The sequence below is a fragment of the Helianthus annuus genome, chromosome 7, assembly GCF_002127325.2.
Source record: "Helianthus annuus cultivar XRQ/B chromosome 7, HanXRQr2.0-SUNRISE, whole genome shotgun sequence".
Classification (NCBI taxonomy): domain Eukaryota; kingdom Viridiplantae; phylum Streptophyta; class Magnoliopsida; order Asterales; family Asteraceae; genus Helianthus; species Helianthus annuus.
The window spans coordinates 27,286,886-27,308,290 of record NC_035439.2 but is presented as its reverse complement, the minus strand read 5'-3'; the positions used below and the strand labels follow the sequence as shown (position 1 = coordinate 27,308,290).

Below are 21,405 nucleotides of genomic sequence, written 5' to 3'. Positions count from 1 at the left end.
AATATTACTAGACGAATGAACGTAAACTAACAAACATAAATGAATGAACATTCATGAATTTATATGAACGAACATTCACGATCATAAAATAAAAAACAAGACGCTTCATGTTCATTCATAAAACTAAATGAACAAAAAGAATTACTCGTGTTCCATAAACAAATTCTTGACGAGCAATTCAGGAAAAAATCATCGAACACTCGATTTGTTTGTTGTAGGCCTACAACATGGAAAAAGGAATCACACTTGCGAGAATACAAAACTTATATAAACCTACAGATCTATTGTCGCCACCATTACTTTCGTCACCATGACAATTAAGGTTCGATGTTTAAATATGCTCTAAAACCAGAGTGACTTCTTGGTTCCAAAAAGTATACATGATTGATTTGTTGTTTTGACAAAAACAGAGTGAAATCGGACTATTAACATCCACTGGAAAACTGTCATTTTAGGTCTCTTTCAATATCTGTAATAGTTTGGCGTCAAACTAAATTGAAAAAAAAAAAAAAAAAAAAAAAAAAAAAACCAATAGCGCAAGTAATAGACGTGCACGCCTGTAAAACTAAGAGAATTTAGAAGCCAAACCATCACAAAACCTTTTTTGCTTATCCACTCGCATTATCCAGAACCAGGAAAACCTTTAACATCTCAACAGAGTCAACTCAGACTATTAAATCGCCTCGTCTTTTGGGTCCTCAATGTGAACCAGATCATCGTAGGAAACGGGCACACGGATTCTTTCATGAACAGGTCGTTTCTGAGTCTGTTTTTCTTCGATTCCATCTTTTTGCACTCCAGCCTCTGCTGCGTCACCCCCTACTTTTGGACATATCAGTTTGTTCTGGTTTGGTGCTTTCCTTAAATCCGGTTGTTTAAATTGCTTCTGCAAACATAAAAGACAGAAACCAGTGTAAGCGGGATTTGAACCTGAGACCTCTGGTGCTTACAACTGTGCCACTCATTGAAGGTTATCATCATTTATTACTTAGGGAGTAAATTACAAAAATCGTCCTTTATGTATGTCACTTATTGTAAACTGTGTCCTTTATCTTCAATAATTACAGAAAACGTGCTCGATATTTGCAAACCCTTGCAAGTTATGTCCTTTAGCCCTAACTCAGTTAATTTTTGTGGTTAAATCTGACCAAATGGACCCCACATGAGGGTATTTTGTAGTTAAATCTGACCAAATGGATCCCACATGAGAGTAAAATGACCGAAATACCCTAATGTAAGGTCCATTTGGTCAGATTTAACCACAAAAAATTAACTGATTAGGGCTAAAGGACATAAGTTGCAAGGGTTTGCTAACATCGAGTGCTTTTTCTGTAATTATTGAAGACAAAGGACACAGGTTGAAATAAGTGACAATTAAAGGACGATTTTTGTAATTTACTCTTACTTAGGTAATTGAAAAGATAAGAGATTACACGAGCAATGCAATTTCAGTTAACGTGTAAAGATAAGTTATTAACGCACCTCAAACTCCTTCCCTTTTTTCATAATCTCCTTAAAAGCATTTGGGTCGCGGGTTTTCAGAATGTTCCATAAAATCCCACCACCGAATTTTAAGCGACTTCCATCAGCGGTTTTCTGACCGCCACAAGCTTGAATTGCATCCACCTGTTACCATTTCATCATCATCAAGCAATCCAAGATATAATAACAAAATAAGCATTCTACTATCACGTAAACAATCTCATTCATTCTAATGTTGAATTCAAGATACACAAATCGAAGCCGATCACACATAAACATAAATAATCATTAATCAACAAACAGGATAAATTTAATGAAGTACAAATATTTCTTGAGAGTGCAACAAGTTTCATTTTAATTTATGTGTGAGGGACTGGAATACTGGAATGTTATTGCTTCGTTTGATTGGTGTGTAATACGTGTATAAATGTTTCTGTTTTCATACCAAGTGATGAAACTGCAATAGGAAACTATATGTCAGCTCAAGAATCCAGACTCAAATTGACATAAATGGCTTCTGGAAGACAAATCTGCGATTGTAGGTAAACAATATTGAGCATCAGCTACTAGAAAACAAAAGTATTCTACAAGGATGTTCCTCTCACCTTCAACGACAAACAATAAATGATCGTTTTTCTTCGCTTTCGAATATCCGATGGGCTAGATTGTGCAAGAAGTTACAGCTCACAAACGAGAAGGCTCTAGAATATAAAACAATAAACTAGAAAAGAAAAAACAAAACTAACCTGGTTTGTATACGATATTTGAATATTGGACAAAACCTATAAAAGCTCTGTAAGTGTTATGTTATTAAACAATATTTCCTTATCATTTATATGATTTTTTTTTTTTTGGTTTTGGCACTAATGCCTTGCTTCTAAGCCTCGATGCATTTCTCCATATATCATCACACAAAACGTGTTTCTTATGGATGGGTCAATATGGGTTGTGTTCAACTATAAAGACTCAACAAGTCATATAGGGACTAGCTAAAAGAAAAAAGGGTCAATCGGGATAAAAGTCACCAAAGATGTATTTTCAATGCATACAAGGATAGAACCTCCTAAAAACATATTGTCTATAGATTTAGATTAGAGTTAAATGCCATTTTAGTCCCTGTGGTTTGGGCCATTTTGCTAGTTTAGTCCAAAGGTTTCATTTTTCGCATGTGGGTCCAAAAAGGTTTCATCGTTGCCATTTTAGTCAGTCCACTAGGTTAAATTCATCCATTTTTTCTTTTAACGAGAAGGGCAATTCGGTCATTTTATATGTAATTCTGTTACCTAGAAGGGCAATTCGGCCATATAAAATGACCGAATTGCCCATCTCGTTAACAAAAATAATGGATGAAGATAACCCAGTGGACTAAAATGGCAACGGTGAAACCTTTTTGGACCCATATGCGAAAAATGAAACCTTTGGACTAAACCGGCAAAATGGCCCAAACCATGGGGACTAAAATGGCATTTAACTCTTTAGATTATTACTGAAATGATATCGTTTAAATGATCATTATTAACACATTAGTTATATAATACTTATTTAACTAGACAAAAAAGTGTTTGCACGTCAACCCAGCCAGAACATTTTGTTTGATATATTCATATTCATCTACTTGTAAATAATACTAAAAACACTTAACGGTATATTAATGATTTTCCAACAAAAAATTAAAGATAAAATACCTCTTTCACAAGATCACTCAGAGCAGCCACACCCAAACAGCCCACTGCAGTCCAGATGAGGTAAGACTTCCGTTCTTTCAAGCGCCTGCACGTATCTAAAACAAATCTGCAAATGACATACAAGCCATCAACTTTTGATTAGATTTATCTCAATCAATATAATTTGTGACAGGTGAAACGATTCAAAAGTTGAAGTATGAGAAAATATACCTGTTAATATCCTTGACATCAGAACCTGATCCACCCTTCTTTTTCTTATTTTTCTTCTTCTTATTCTTACGTTTCCGGTTTTTAGTTTCAGATTCTTGACCTACAGAATCACCAACCATGCTGCTGCTTTGTGCCAACTCAACTTGATGATTGTTCCCAACCAACTCTCCTTCTTCTACGTCGACCATATCAACGTCTTCCATATCTTCAACATTCTCAGCATCGAATATGGAATCGAGCAAACTCTCTTCTCCCTCCATGAATAAAACAAAGCTGCAAGATATCAAGAGCACAAAACCATTATTGAACATCAGCAGAAGATACATAAACGTCTTATATCTTTACTTAAGATGGAAAAATGTCTTCTTGATACAACATTATATGCTTCTTAACAAAGTGTTTGGCTTCACAAGTCTAAAGTAAACACTTTACGACAAGTGTTACGTCTTATGGTATTACATGAAAGTTTCTAAAATAAACTTATGGGAAGTCAAGATTCTACATGATTCTAAGAAAACAAAAAAGCATTGGTAATGGTAGCTGCTTCAGTCCTCAACTGATCATTATTAGGACATGTATAGCATATACCGACTACATTCATAAAACTCATTGACACAAAACGTCGAACACCTGGTGTGCAACCCTTTTTCTCCTCAATAACTAAATTTATATATGTATTATCTCTAACCCATATTACAACAAAACAAATATGTGATTTCGAACAAGCAAAAATTAGAATTGTTAACAATAGAACGAAGAATTGATGTAATAGTAATATGCCCAAATTAAACAACAAGAAACCCAGTACCCAATTCAGATTTCTTGAATGATTGGCTAGTCTAGAAAACAATAAGAATACAAATAAAATACGCGTACTATGAAGAGAGACGAACCAGTGATCAAAACCTCGACGTCCAGAAGCCAATCGACAGCGCCGCTAACGAAAATTTTGCAAGCCCGTAATGTATATCTATGGCATATAAAAAAGTAACAGAAAAATCTCTTATTTTATTTTTTTTTTATGTTTATACTTATCACTCATTTTTTCAATTCTAAAAATAAATGAAAATGTTATAAACGTAAGATTTATTGTTTCTCATACTAGAATTTAAAACAAAATATGAAAAATCTTTAGTTTTTAAATAACCTACACACATGTAAGTTATGTGTAGGCTAAATTACCTACATGTATGTAGACTATGTGTAGGAAAAAATATATGATTTTTTATGTATATGTAATACACGTATGAATGTAAGAAACATAAAATTTAAGAAATATGAACCTTAAATCCCAAAATTTAGTGATTTAGAGTTGTTCTTTTTGTTCTCGCAATAATTAGTGTTCTGTAATGATCCTCATCCTATACTTTTAAGGTATTTCATTTAAACAAAGAAAAATAACTTTCATTTAATCCAGGGACAAATGTTATATTTTATTTGGTTGTGTTTTTATACTTTTAAGGTATTTCATTTAAAAAAAGAAAAATAACCTTCATTCAATGCAGGGACAATTATCTTACGTTGTGCATAAGTTTTGAATAGCGGTATACTTTTTTTTGCTTTATTAAATACCAGTTTCAAATGTTGACATATCACATCGACAATTCTATGTACAAGCAATTAAGGAGACTTTCTGCAAACTAAGAGAGTACAACATCAAACTCAATCCAAAAACTGTTTGATTGGTGTTGAAGAAAGAAAATTTATAGGGGTGGTAGTCACCAGAGATGGTTTCAAAGGCAACCCCGAAAAAGTAATGACGATAACGAAGATGCCTTTGCCCAGAACCCTCAAGGAAGCCCAGGCACTAAATGGTAGTCTGGTCGCTATCAACAGGTTCTTGGCAAAGCACACAGAACGATCCTTACCTTTCATTAGGAAGTTGAAAAACTGCTTGAACAAAAACAACTTCAAGTGGATAACGGAAGTAGAAGAAGCTCCCCATGAGATGAAGCATTTTATAGTGAACCTTCCAACAATGACATCTCCGTACCCCGATGAGAATTAAAAATGTACCTTTTAGCGGCACACCATTGTACTTATTTGTAGCATGTATATAGTGTTTTATTTTGCAGGTAACAAATGGTTCTATTATGCAATGTTTATATATAACAGGTACATGTTTTTTTTATTTGGATGGTAACAATGTGTAAATGGTGTTTTATTTTATAGGTAACAAATGGTACGAGGTGTTTTATTTTGAAGATACATGGTGTTTCATTTTGTAAGAATTATATAATTTACTCTTAATCCATTTATCCTAACTATTAAGAATTGTCACAAGTCACACTCTTATGGCCTCTCACACTTAAAAAATAGACTTTGTAGCCAAATCCATATATATATATATATATATATATATATAGAGAGAGAGAGAGAGCGAGAGAAAAAAAAGTATAATGTACTTCAAGGCTTAACCTACATTAACATACATGACAAAAAATATAACGTGCGTTATTATCATAGAACGTGCGTGATTATAGTCACATGCGTGATTATGTGGTCCCATGCGTGATTATGTGGTCCCATGCGTGATTATACCTCTGATCCAACGGTTACCATTGTCTCCTACGTGATGTATGATAAGGCTTTTTGTATGTTAACCTTACTCTCTCTCTCTCTCTCTCTCTCTCTCTCTATATATATATATATATATATATAGTAAAAGTGTGAAATACAATATCCCTTAACGTACAATACGTACGATATAGTGAAGTCGCATGTTATAAAATAGCATATATGAAATCGCATGTGATAATTTTGATGAAATCGCATGTTGGTTTTTATTAACAATTTCGCATGTGATAATTTTGATGAAATCGCATGTTGGTTTTTTGTAACAACTTCGCATGTGGTAATTTTGATGAATTCGCATGTTAAAAAACCAACATGCGAAATTGTTACAAAAAACCAACATGCGATTTCAATGTGGGATGAAGATCTAACGGCTGAGATGAGCGCGTACATATTGTACGATAAGGGATATTGTACGTTAACCTAACCCTATATATAGGTTACCCTATATATATATATAGGGTTAGGGTAAAATGAAAACTTATACGAGTTGTGAGAACTTAGAGAACTCGTCTACGAAAGGTTTTTTCAAAAAAAAAAAAAAAAATTAACCAAAAATCCTAAAAAAAGTCAACTTTTCCAAATTAAAAAAAACCACATCGAAATTTTTACAGCTGCTGTAAGAGGCCGAAAAACACCACTTCAAATTAAAAAAAAAAATTACGGCAGGATTTCTAAACATTTTATAATCTAGGGGTATAAAATAATTGGAGACAAAACTTGCACGGAAGGCCGAGTTCTCTAAGTTCTCACATGTAACACCTCGAATTTTTGTGTCCAATAATGTGTTAACACGTGTCATTTGTTTACACGTGGCATTGATATTAAATAAAGGACTAATTTTGACAAACCTTGAAAGTATATAAATTCGAGGGTTATAAATGTCAACAAGGGTAAATATACTGTATAGTAACCCTAAATAACGCTTGAACCTTCAAACGAATAAATCATAGATCGTACGGAAACGAAACGCGGAAGAAAGTGATAGATTACGAGCTACAGGGGTTAACTGTGTCAACATGTTTAATATTACCTCTGAGTGACCCTTTAACGTTCCCAAGGCTTCGTAACAGTATTATACGCTCACTAGAATATACTGTATAAATTCCGCGAAGTTCCGTCTTAAAACGAAAGAGTTATACTCAAATTCGGATGAGAAGGGTTAAAAGCGTCAACAGTGAAAGTTAAGGCTTTCCAAATAATTAATAAACTAACCGGGGACTTTATAATGCGGGTAAATAACACGAGGCCCCTATCGGTAAATAACCGAGGGCCAAACCGCAAAGTTACCTCTTCAAACCCGAAAGGTCAGGTAAATCATTACGAAAGATTTCGTTATTAATTACCGGATTCTGATAATCATTACAAAAGATTTTAAAAATCTGAAAAACAGACCTCTCGCGACCCGCGTGAAGGTTAGGCTTAAGTTGAGGCGGGCCGCGAGCCTCCTCAATAATACGCCTGATTTCTTAAACTCAGGCGACCCGCGTAAAAGTGCATGGGAACTCCCATGCGGGTCGCGTGAGACGCCCAGATGCAGAAAGTTGGTGTTTTCTTGACTTTTGAGCATTATGAATGATCAATCTCCAATAAATGAGGCATGGGCGCCCCCTACTCGACCCATATCACTCAGGAGACATCTACCCATCATCATGATCAGTGTAGGTTGTTGTGTAGTGATCTAGAGAGCTTTACTTCACTATAAATAGCCACTTTGAGTTCATAACATTCACCACAACACAAACACTTCTATCTGATCATTCTAAGAGCTCTCTAGCATCCATCTCTGCTCTATAAGCAAGAACACACTTCTGTAAGTCGTTCATAACCATTTTGGTCATACATTTCCATAGTTATAGCTCATAAACACAACCGTCGTAACTAACGGTTGTCATTACAATAACTTGCAAATGGTTCAGTCTTATGACGGATCAAAAGTAGTTTTGAGTAGGTAATTATGTGGGTAATAAACCTCTAAAAGGGTTCCCCCTGATCACCACTCTAACTATGTCAAATATCGAGTCAAACGTGCGGTTAAAAAGTCAACAGAAAGCTATTTTAGCGATTTATGCATAATCTGTAATGTATATGTTATGAAACCTGTTTTGACACTTATAAAACATGATATTAAGTATATAAACTTGTTTGCGCTCGTTTGAATCGATCATTTGCTATATTGACCCGGTTCGGAGCCGAATGTCGCAAAAGTTTGACTTTTGCTTTGACTTCAGTTCTGACCCGTTTTAGTGAGGTATAGATATACCTTAGGACTCTCTTAGGACCAGGTCACATGTCGGTATAAACCTCTGTGATCGGTTCATGAGTTATCCGAGTCTTTTGCGCATTTCCGCCATTCGCCTAAAAGTTGACCGTAACGGCCTTTTGAAATTAAAACGAGTATTTCGGACACGTGAACGGACCAGAACCTTGCTTATTAAATTATAAGCATGTCCTTAAAATTTCACGTCAAACCGAGGTCTAGAATGAGAGTTATGCTAAATGGCGCGTTTAAAGTAAACTTTAGTAATTAACGGCGCAATTAGCATAACACCTATCTAAACCAAGATTTCGTCACCAAAACTTTTACCCACGGTATTAAAATAATATTTTGAGAATTTTAAAGATTTTTAATAATTTTTACCTCGCTCATAACCTGCGGTTATGGCTACGGTTCGGTAAATACCGAATATGCCCTTTTCGGCCAAAACATGAGTTCTACAAGGTCTTTTGACCCGATTTCAGTTGCTACTGATTTTAAATAATAAATAAAGTATTTTAAGCTTTATAATCTGTTCGGGAAACTCAGATTTCTTGTAGAACTCGAAAAGCCCTTTTTAAAGTCTTTAAAATGACCGAAAAGTCCCTACGGGGCATAATATTAACTTAAACTCGTTACGGGCATCACGGAAGGTATCCTACTGATACCACAACCTATTTAAGGCATATTGACTTAGGAAATAAGCGTACGACTCTCATGGTTAACCGTTTCGCCTATTGCGCGCACGGTTCGGCTTATGAAACTAGTTTTCATAAATTAGCCGATACGGGTCAAATTATATTATTTGAACCCCAAATTCCAGAGTGTGAACCATAAACCCATTTAAAACAAGTCTCTGAACTTGTTGGGTCAGAATCACATCCATTCTCGGTTTCGCCTTTCACGCGATTAAACCATATCTATATATATCGGAACCAACCAGTCTAGGCTACGGCCATTATAACGACTCGTTAGGATTCTAAGAGGTTAATTAAAACCTTCGTTCCAGATTAGGAGCCCCAGTAAAAGCTATCGGTGATTTAATCCAAATTAAGGAAATATACTTGCAAAGGTAAATACTTTAACTTATTTCCCCTATATGGGCTTGGGTTACGGTATATTAATACCGCTTGATTGAGCATTATATTCTTCCATCGCTTAGGTGGTTAATTAAATAATATGATCGGCTCATTTAAACAGTTTTGTTGCTTAAAAGCCTTTGGGGGGTTTAATGACCGTTGTCCCGGATATCCTTGGCATCATTTTACGAAATGGCCACGACCATCGACATCCCGGTGTAGGCGTACACCCGGTATAAAGTGTCGACATTAAATTAAAAGACGTAGCCGTTGGTTTTTATACTACGGTTTTACGCAATGTGGTGTGTCTATAAATCTTTAACCCGGCACGACCCGGGCCACTGAACGCATAAAAGAACATGTAAAACGTTCACAAGATTTTATTATAATTTTCCCAAGTTATAAAAGAGTTTGTGCCTTGTGCATTCAAATCAATTTTAAATAAACATTTTCAAATGTGTCAGTTGAATGTATTTACCAGTGTAAACTGACGTATTTTCCCCAAAAAGATTAAGTGCAGGTACTATACGAAATTGGCTGGTATTAGCTGCCTAAGCATCACGAATAGTCTCGCAAACTCGATGCTGCATCTGAATGAACAATATTTATTACTTTTGATCCGCTGTGGATATATTCAACTTCTGTAATACATTTGATATTACAATCAGAGGTTGAAGTTTATATATTTATCTTAAGCTTCCGCTGTGCATTTATATAATTGTGTGGTTTGACTATATTGTTGCCAACATCGTCACGGTAATCCCCCATCGGGCCCACCGGTGAGACACGTGGAAATCGGGGTGTGACATCACAACTCGGAGTGGTTTTCCCTTGATCTTGATCATATATATATAGGCTAATTATAATGAGAAAACTCACTCTAATTAAGAAAACCTAGAAAACCCAATTGTGTGGACTAGAAGCATCCACGACATTTATGTAAAATATGAGATAAAGGGTAATTTCGGAATTTTGCACTACACATGAAAAGCTTTATGCTGACATATTAACTATACCCCATCTTATTCTTCTCTCCTCATCACCACAAAATCACACACACTTCTCTCTCTCTCTTTCTCTCTCTCTGGATAACCATCCAGATCTAAGATCTGAAACAAAATTTCTTATTCTTATCAAAATCCTTCATAATCCACCACCAAAACTCTAGATCTAAAATCGTAACAATCCGATGACGGTGTAGTTCAAGATCCGGTTTCTTAGCGAACGAAATATCCATCAATCCACCACAAATCATCACCAAAACCACTGGTTTTCTTGGCTGCTTTGAGTGGTTCGATAGATTTGTAAGGTTGGCTCAGGTAGTTCCTCGACAAGGGTTTCAAGATCCGATGGTGGTTTCAAGATCCGTCGGTGGTCAACAAATCCGGTGAAAGTTATAAGAATATCTTTATCTTTTTTTTTTCTGTTGTAGATCTGATGATTTTTTTAGTGACCGGATCTTTGTTTTCCATAACTTCATTTTTATGTATCTTAGATTAGCTAGATGCTAAATAGATAAAAACATACTTGATTTTATTTTTTTTTTAAGTTATGAACGTAAAATTATATTTTTTATATACATCTTGTAACATTGCTAGTTACATTACTTATGTTGGATTATGTTAATGAAGTTTATTTTTTATGTAACAATTCTCACAACAATTTTTTGCGTCTTAGTTACGAACCTCCAAGATCTAGGCATTTTGTATGTAACACTACGTAACCAGTTGTTACAAATGTAACAATCAAAGAAAAAATGCATGTTACATTTTTTCGTGTTACATAAATGGTGGCCGTTACAGAAAATAAAGTGCATTGTTACACTTTTTTAGATTATTGTAAAAATAAGGTATGTTGTTACTTTTTTTTGTGTTAGAAATGTAACAATCAAAGCAAAAAATGTATGTTACATTTTTTTGTGTTGCATTTTTTATGTAACACTATGTAACCGGTTGTTAGAAATGTAACAATCGAAGAAAAAATGTATGTTACATTTTTTCGTGTTACATAAATAGTAGGCGTTACAGAAAATAAAGTGTATTGTTACACTTTTTTAGATGATTGTAAAAATAAGGTGGGTTGTTACATTTTTTTCATGATTATTGTAAAAATAAAGTGACTGTTACAGAAACAAAGTGTGTTGTTACATTTTTTTTGTTACAAAAAAGTTGTTACATATGTGACATAAAATTGATCATGTAAAAATTATATGTTACGTTTCTATGTAACATTTGATCATGTAAAAATTATATGTTACATTTTTATGTAACAAATTTTTTGTGTCAAGGTTAGAATCGCTCGATGAAGGATTTTATTACTGTTTTCATATGTTAGCTCACTTTTTTGTAGATGAGAAAGAAAGAGAGAGAGATTGTTAAAAAAAAATGAAGATGTAATAATGACTACTAGTGATATGATGCATCTGATGCATCATACGAAGACAACAGACAACAGTTCCATTCTTCCAAGAAGAAAATTGTCACACTTTATTCCCATTTTACCCTTATGTGTACATTAGAATATTAAAAAGTAATATAGATTACACTAAAACACATCACAACCATCCATCTTTTTTAATCAATGGTAGATCTAGAGTTTTCTTAACTCAAGAGAGTTTTCGATTTATCCTCCCCCTATATATATAGGGTTAGGGTTGTGCGAGAATCACTAGGCTAATTGAGAAACTTGAAAACATTTTAGACCACACATTTTCCCTAAGTAAAAATGCCAAAAAAAAAAAAATTGCAATTTTTTTTTTTTTAAATCGTAGCTTTTTCTGTCAGGTTTTTTAGGGATATATACACATATGTACATTATCAATTTTTTAACTATACATATATGTATATGCGTGTTTAAAATTAAAAATAAGTATTGTACATCTATCTTTGACGGGAATGATTTAGTTTTAGCTTTAGGGTTTAGTTTTAGTGTTTAGCATTAGTATTTAGACTTTAGCTTTAGGGTTTAGTTTTTGGGTTTTAGCATAGGGTTTAGTATTAGGGTTTAGGGTTTATAGTTTTTTGTTAGTGTTCGACGAGTCGGCTCCAATGCAGCTGGAATGGGCTCAATCGGAGTTTGTTTTACCAATTTTCCTACACTTCTTAAGTTAAGAATATTTTTTTTCACAATATACACATATGTATAGTTTAAAATTGACTATATATGTGTGTATAATTTAAAATTGACAATATACATATATGCAAAAAAAAAACCCCTCTTAAAAACATGCGATTAAAAGTAAAAAAAATATTTTTTTTTAACTTGAGGAAAATGTATGGTCCAGAATTATTCTCAAGTTTCTCAAATAAGATGTTTTTTTTCTTAGAATCCCTACCATATACATATGTGTGTGTGTGTGTGTGTGGATTATGTGAGAAATGCTAGGGTAATTGAGAAACACTAGAACCATTATGAAGCACAAAATTTTCCTTAGCAAAAAATGAAAAAAAAAATGTTTGTTATTTTTTAGTTATACACATGTATATATTGTCAATCTTTAATTATACATATGTGTATATACGTGTTTGAAATTGAAAAATAAGTATTAAACATGTATGTTTGATAAAAAAAAAAATTGTACATATATGTATATAAAGGAAGATTATGGTTCTGAACATATTTTTTTTTCTAGTGTATATATGTGTAAATACGTGTTTAAAATTGAAACATAAATATTGTACATATTTGTTTGAGAATACACACATATGTATAATTTAAAAGCTGACAATATACACCTGTGTACATAAAAAATTTACAATATACACATGTGTATACTTAAAAAAAATCTCTTAAAAATGTGCGATAAACAGTAAAATAAATTAGCATAGAGAAAATGTGTGATTCAAAATGTTTCTCATATTTCTCAATTAGCATGTGTTTCTCTTAGGATCCCTACCACACACACACACATATATATATATATGTGTGTGTGTTAAGGTTGCTCTACAAAGAACCATTAACCTAAGAAGTCTAAGAATAAATAAAATGAGGATACGTGGCATTGATTAAAATAAAGAGTTAATTACATGGTTAGTCCCTGTGGTTTGCACAAAATAACATACTTACTAATAGTTTAAAATCAACTTTTAGAGTATTAACTTTTCATTTTGTAACGTTTGGAGGTATTAACTTCTAGTGTATTAACATAGTTAGTCCCTATGGTTTGCACAAAATAACATACTTAAGTACTAATAGTTTAACAAACAATTAACGTTAATACCTTCAAACGTTACACAATGAAAAGTTAATACCCTAGAAGGTGATTTTAAACTATTAGTACCTAAGTATGTTACTTTGTGCAAACCACAGATACTATGTAATTAACTCTAAAATAAATTAGTGTAATTGTGTCCATAATGCAAATAAGGAAAAAAATCACGCAGTTACGTCTTGTCAATTTTGAATAAAAAAATGTTTTTTTTTAATTTTGAAGATTGACAATATAAACAAGTGTATATATCCACAAAAAATTCTGATAGAAAAAGCTTTTGAATTTTCAAAAAAAAAAAAGTTGCATTTTTTTGCACTTTTAAAAAAGAAATAAATAAAATATAGTACGTTAAAAACATTAATTAAAGTTAAAAGAGGAACTCACATGATTATGTGTGTGGTGTCCACTAGAATTGATACCAACGGTTGATAATATTTATAAACTAACTAAATAGAATATATACAGAACTAAAAGAAAGATGGGAAACATTAAATTGGTATGTTCTTTGCGTTGTTGGATATTGATTGAATGACACCAAGGCATTCAAAGAAATATTGATGGGTTTGGCCATTTGTTGAATCTAGCAACAATATTATTGCACATTTTAAAAAAGTAAAAATAGTAAGAAATACGACCGACCCTTTTGATTTGATCAAACAAAGTTAAAAGAAAAAATAGTTGATGTAAAACGTTGTTGTCACTTCTAAAATTGAAAAACCAAAGTAAATATAGAAAATGAGAATCAACTTGGTTAAACTTAGGATGAACATTGTGTTAGGGCAAAAACAAAAATTCATGCTAAGAGCATCGGTCATAATACATTAAGATCATGCAAAACTAAACAAGTTAAACGGGTTAAGCAAGTTCTAAAAAGATTGAATTACGATTGTAAACAAGTTGAATGGGTTGATAAGTTATAAAAGTGTGATAATTAAAGTTGTAAATAAGTTAAACAGTGTTCTTAATTAATATAAAAGTTACATATTTTTATTTTTGTAATTCTAGTTTTAAACCATATAAACAGATTGACGTGTTTAGTTTTAGTATAATCCAAGCATGAGTTTACTTAAGCTCAAAACTAGTTTCAATGTAAAACATTATCCTCATTTTGTTATGTGAAAAAGAATGGAAGTTGTGAAATAAAATTCCATTGTAATAAAAGAAAAAAGATTAATGGAAGTCCTGAAATATTTAAAATTCCATTGTATAATAAATTTAAAGAATAACGATCATACCTAGTAAATCTTACAAATAGTAAGTTAATGGTAGGGTATGAAAATAATAAGATGTAAGCAAATCTTACATATATTCCTAAGGATAGAGAAACTCATTCTAAAAAGACTCCGAGCTCTATCATGAACAACACTAAAAAATAATAATAGAAAGCTATCCAAGACAAAAGAAGTAAAAGTGTAACACGATAAAACTACCCAATAATAAACTTCAGATTTTGTCTTAATGTCTCATAATTAAATTTTATTATATGCTTTTTTCGTTTTTCAGGAGTTTACGTGCATTTTTTTGACATGCCTAAAGTTTGTATAAACATAATATTTTGGATGTGTTTCATGAACTAGAAGGGTTAACATGGTTAACATATCCCGGTTCGAAAACTAACACAAGCTAGAAAATCACATATGTTAAATTGTTGTGAGAATAATTAGAAAGAAATTATATAATACAGTCTACAATACAGTACGGTACGGTAAGGTAATAAAACATAGCTCTAAATATATCCGGGTTTTATTTTAGTTGTTAAAAAAAACCAAACTCATCATCCAATTCTACAATAGGGTATGGTAAGGTAATAGAACAAAGCTCTAAAACATATCCAGGTTTTATTTCAGGTGTTAAAAATAACCGAACAAAAAATTATCAAGCAAAAAATTGTCAAACAAATAAAGTATATAAATTATCCATGTTGTAAACCAACGGCTTAATAGCAACATCTAATATGTAAAGGATACCATAGAGAATATAGAGACAATGAGAAGTAAAGAAAATGAGAGAATTCTCATTCATTGAGTGTACATATATCATATATATAGATCAATACAACAACAACCCTAAAGCCCATTAACATTAGGTCAGGCTTGGCATATAGGCCTGAATGTCTGCATCCATAACACTCCCCCTCAGACATTTAGAAATACACATACACTGTTAACATTATACTACTAGATAATGTTTACACGATTCTTTAGGACCGATGTTAACTGATACTGCAGGACTAGTTATGTTGCCTCATTAAAACCTTACTAAGAAAAACCCATTGGGACAAAACTTAGTCAAGGAAAAAGAGTACATACACTGTGTGTATTATGGGTACATTACTCCCCCTCAATTTTACTTGTATATCTTGATGATGTTGAATCCAATCTTCTGTGACAATTGCTTGACTTGATATTTGGCGTAGTCTTCTTTGATTTGAGTGTTGTTGTCTACATTGTCTTCATACAGTATGGCTTGAGCTTCTCTTGATCAACTCTAATCTACATACTTCTTAAATATGCTGAAATCTTCGACCTTCATAACTTGTATCTGGATTGAGATCGAACTCTATGCGAGTCTAATATATATCAATCATAACCCAGGACGCCATATTGTTCTTGTGGAACTATCTCGTGTCTCGAGTTTGTAAATATGTCAAATAATTATTTAACGCGCTTTATAATTATGCCTCGTTAAAAACCATGCCAGGAAAACCCAATGGGACAAAACCATAGCTAAGGGAAAAGAGTGCACTATGCATTATATATAATTAACAACATGATTTATGATGATGTTAAATTAGTACTTCGGGACCTATAAGATAAACTGATACTACTGGATCAGTTATGTTGTCTCGTTAAAAACCTTACCAAGAAAACCCAATGGGAAAAACTTAGTGAAGGGAAAAAGAGTGCAACATGTGAGATTAGAACTGTAATCTTACCAATACATCTAGCAAGAACGTAATATCAGATGTCGTCTTGTTTGCAAGATACGTCAATGCTCTGATCGCAATTAAGTATGGTACTTCTTGACTAAGTAGTTCAACATCCCTTTCTTGGGGTTGATAAGAATATTTTTTCTATGTCAAGCGATCAGACAATCGTTCATGTACTCAACGAATGAGCTTTTTCTATGTAACATCTTCTAGATGTAGTCAGATTGATGAGCAAAAATAGTACATATATACTCGAACTACAGGTCAAGAATAACTACACTTTGTAAAGGTCATTCAAAATTTTCCTCTTTAGTTTGTGAGTTCCCTCTCGATGATGTTTACATTATCACTGTAAGAGTGAAATCTTGTTAAATAGATGTAGCTCATTTTATCAAAATTATACATCTCTTTTCAGAGTATAGTCGACTGTACCACATACGAGTAGTTTCCTTTCAGATTCATATATATAACACCTATGGGGTTATTGTGTAACGCCTCGCGTTTTTGAACTTTCTATTTATAGCTTGTTGACTTGTACTGTCCTATTTTAGACAATTGTACTCTCAGTCAACTTAATCGAATTTCGAGACTTGAATCATAATGAAAAATTTGCATCGTTTTGATCATATGCTTGTTTTAATACTAAGTTATGCTATTGCACGTTGAAACACGGTGAAACTATGTTAAGCACATAAAAACAGTGAAATTCCATCTTAATCTCAGCTCTTAAATTCATCGTTGCCAAGAGATTACCCTAAACCGTACGAAAATTGGGAATTTGTACGTTAATTCGGTTGAAATATCAAAATTTGGGTTAAAATGATTTTATACTATTTTATTAGTATTTTAAATAAATAAATTAATAACTAAAATTAAATAAATAAATAAATATATATTAAAAACTAAATTTTTATTGATTTTTTAGGCTTGTTAGTTAATCGAACCCCGTTAGTGAAAACCCGGTTAAATGAGCCTAACCAGGTTAATTTTATTAAGGGGCAGCACTAACTGAGTTAGAAACCTCAGTTAGTGGCTAACCCAGTTAGTTGGTTGGCTATTTAAAAAAAAAGGGACTTTTATGCGCATAACGGGGATCGAACCGGTGACCTCAAGTAAAACAAACAACACACTAACCAGTTTATCCTCCTTTCCGGAGCTGGTAGTTTACTAAAATTAATTCATTATATGCGCGTTTTAGTTTAAACCAAATTCAAACCAAAACAACCGCCAAACATGTCACGCGGTTTCCTTCATCATTTCCGGTCAACCTTTCCTTTTTCCGATCCCGCGATTTCCGGTTACCAAACATGCTCGACCTTCCAAAACTTCAACCACCGAACCAACCTTTAAATACCGACCCACATTCTTTTCCGAAACCACACCCTCCATTTGCGACACGAAACCTTCATCGCCGTTCCGACACCATCACCTTGACACCTTCCGTTTCAACACAAGACCACCTCACCTCCGTTCCGTTTCCGGTTCGTCGCCGGAGCTCACCATCCTCACCGGAGAAGACGACCGCACACATCCGGAGCCGCCACCGCCGCCGGTAACTTCCTTCTCCCGGCTAACGTTCGGTCCTGTCTTCGTTCCTTCTTTCTTTTTTTTTTCCTCTTATTTTTTTTGTTTTGTTTACTGTATTACAGCAACACTAGTATTATTATTATTATATATTAATATTTCCAGAAATATTAATAAAACAGATTATTAATATAATTATTATTATTATTATTAAAAATCAGATTTATTAACATAATTTAAATCAGAAATATTAGTCCTTAATTAAATCAGAATTATTTTAATAATCAGAATTATTGTTTATTTAAATCAGAATTTTTATAACATCAGAATTTAGTTATAAATTTTCAGAATTAGTATTTATTATTTAAAATCTGAATATTTATTTTTACATTATCAGATTTATTATTCTACTTAAAATCAGAAATTATATTTCAGAATTATTATTAAATCAGAATCTATTCTATTAAAATCAGAATTATTATAATAAATAGATTTACTATTTTATTTAGATTAGCAATATTATTTTATATATATAAATCAGATTTATTATTTTAATTATTAATCACTATTTTAAATGCATAATAATTAGGAATCATTACTTATAAAATCCAACATTTTAGTAATAATATTTATATCATTTTGGAAAAATCAGTATTTATTTTACTCATTTAGTTATAAATAAATTGTCTTATATTTTAGGAAACATGTGATTATTATTACGTCTTGTTATTTCAATAATCCCTAAATTCCCAATAATTAATCAAATCCTCAAAATTAATAGGGTAATTCTCTTGTGCACATCCTCTTGGGAAATTCCTGATTCTTAATCTTGTTCCAAGAAATACGCAACGCACTCTAAGGTGAGTATACATGATCCATTTTCTATTTTCCACTTTTGGGTGCAATATGTATTACATATCAAACATCACAACACATTAAACATTTTATGCACATTCATTCCATATTCTATGTGACACACTTTATTCATGTTAGACATGTTATGCTACTGTAAACACCTAATGACTATGTGTTCATTAACTTCGTACAAGCCTCCCCTAACAATGGTAGCGCTATAGGTTGAGAAACGCCCCTCCTGTTCTATGAGCAGGTATTGTTAGGTTTAAACTATGTCAACCTACTCAAACTCGTTTGGGTACACTTTAATTGCGTTAAACTTTGGTTTGGACACATAGAGTAACATCGTTTCGAGTATATACTGTTAACATGATATTGTATTTCACATTTGGATATGAGCAACATTTTAAACACGTACTATGCTATGTATGAAAACTTGTATACTCGCCAACATGTTTTTGTTGACATTATTTTAATACATATTGCAGGTTGAAAGTACAAGATTCAAGAATCAAGCTAGGATGAACTCTAGAAACCTACATAACATTTGAATTATTGTTGAACAATATGTTGTATTGCTTGGAACTATGTATTTCACTTTAGAGTTTATGAAATGAATTAAATAAATTATTGCCACATTTAGTGTTATGTTGTTTTGAGCAATTTGTACGTCTCATCCCGATGTTTCCGCCATCGGTTGGGGTGTGACATATTGTTTCATAATGCTTTGAGCATTTTTAATCCTTCAGGGGGTTTTCATATAGATGTCATTTGCAATTGTCTCATACATGTATATGGTGATGACATCCATAAGTTGTTTTATCTGAAGTCATTATGAGATTGCGAGGCCGCTTAAACATCTAAAGATTATCGCATCCAATACAGGGGTGTACGTTTCCTCGTAATCAACTGCTGGGATTTGGGAAAAAATCTTTATGTTAAAACGCGTGCCTTATATCGCAAAAACTTATTATTTACGTTTCCTTTTATTTAAAGACACCCATTTATAACCTACTGGTATGACGTCTATGGGTGTTCGAACTGCTGGTTCGAAACCGTTTAGTTTGTCGAGCAAATTTAGTTCAACATTAAGTCATGTAGCCATTTTTAGCTATTTGTGTGCGTACACTCTTACACACTTTCTATATACGTAATCTTTTTTTTTTCATCGATTACATCTATTGCTATAGCATAATCAAATATATCATTTTACACGTGTTTCATTATGGTTCCATATTGTACTTATTTTGTACATAATTCATCGCGATCTCATATTTGTTTGTACTAGAGTTTCTTTTAGAACTCCATTAGCCTCTTTTGGGGTTTTGACAACAACCTTCTTTAAGGTTTACTATGCAACCACTTCTGGGGTTTTGTATGCAACCACTTATGGTGTTTTATGTGCCACCTCTTTTGGGGTTACACCAACTGCGTTACTCTGCTCTTTTTGTGTTTGTGGATTTTATCTTTTTGGAACCGATTTATCTCTCACAATTTATTAATATGATAATCATTTTGTGAGTACTTCCATTCGAGCAGATAAGTTTAAGCTGGTATATGTGACTTTGTCACATTATTTGTGTTAGTGAATGCATCTTGTATTTCATTTGTTATTATTTGCAAATACACGCTCTTTCTTTTGGACTTCAGATTTGCATTGGTCGATATATAATATGATGCATTTTTTTATGTTACCAGTCTTTCATTTTATTGTCTCCCCCTAAGACTGGGAATAAGATGTACATATCCCATTTTATATGTTATGGTGGTGCTATTGGTACATAGGCTGCACAACAAAATATATAAAAAAATGGAAACTTGGTTCTCTTCAGGAGACCAGTTGTATGTCACACCGTGGCTTTTGCGAAAGTGTGGGTTTATTTGGTGTGACTTCTTAATACCATAGCACAATCACAACAATGCTATATGAAAATAAAACACATGATAGTCATCCATTCATTAAGTTTTAAAAATTACCACAACAACATTGTTTTAAAAGTCGACACATGAAACAAAATACAATCATGACATAATTAAAAACATGTTCATTCGACACAACAAAAGACTCGACTAAAAACACGGTTTAAGACTTGTAACCCGTCCAGGAAAGGGTCACACTTCCTAAACCTGGATGACCTCATTATTCCCTACGCAGCTTGCCACGATTGCATACTTCGCCAGATCCTCTAATTTCCTGAAATACATGTAGTTTGAAAAATCAACAAAAAGTTGAGCGAGTTCATGTAAAAGTGAGTATGTATAAATCCTTCATGTATGAATAAAAATCCCTGGTATGTAGCAATAAGGAAAAAGAGATCACCAATGGGTTGCAAATCCACTGGTATGTGTGAAAAGGTGCAGGAAAACTCAAACCTAGCAAATTTGTTACCGGGCTTCGGCGGTAAGACACAGTCACCTCTATGGGCCGCCCCGGCCTCACGGGTGTGGGCTCGCTACACCCAAATAGATCTATCACTCTTGTGTCCCTCGGTCCTAACAACGAGGATTAATGGCCTTAAGTGTTGTACCCACCCCTCACATGATCTAGTAATAAACCCTCCCTACGCTAACCATACCATGTAAATAAATGTTTGTAATAA

General features: G+C 33.0%; 1 protein-coding gene across 4 annotated transcripts; it reads right to left on the bottom strand.

Annotated features, from left to right (window-relative positions):
* Nucleotides 1-323: 323 nt before the first annotated feature.
* On the bottom strand, nucleotides 324-4,383 carry LOC110878025. 4 transcript variants are annotated; one of them, XM_022126282.2, is made up of 6 exons: nucleotides 4,271-4,383; nucleotides 3,378-3,650; nucleotides 3,168-3,273; nucleotides 1,928-1,939; nucleotides 1,483-1,626; nucleotides 324-886 (listed from the first exon to the last, which is right to left on the bottom strand). In XM_022126282.2, the coding sequence occupies exons 2-6, from the start codon at nucleotides 3,635-3,637 to the stop codon at nucleotides 674-676; spliced, it is 735 nt and encodes a 244-aa protein (XP_021981974.1). In that variant the 5' UTR covers nucleotides 3,638-3,650; nucleotides 4,271-4,383; the 3' UTR covers nucleotides 324-673. The 4 variants fall into 4 exon arrangements, with proteins under 4 accessions (XP_021981974.1, XP_035831045.1, XP_021981975.1 ...); XM_035975152.1 differs by having other exon boundaries at nucleotides 4,254-4,272; XM_022126283.2 differs by lacking the exon at nucleotides 4,271-4,383 and adding an exon at nucleotides 4,186-4,202.
* Between the last annotated feature and the right edge of the window lie 17,022 nt (nucleotides 4,384-21,405).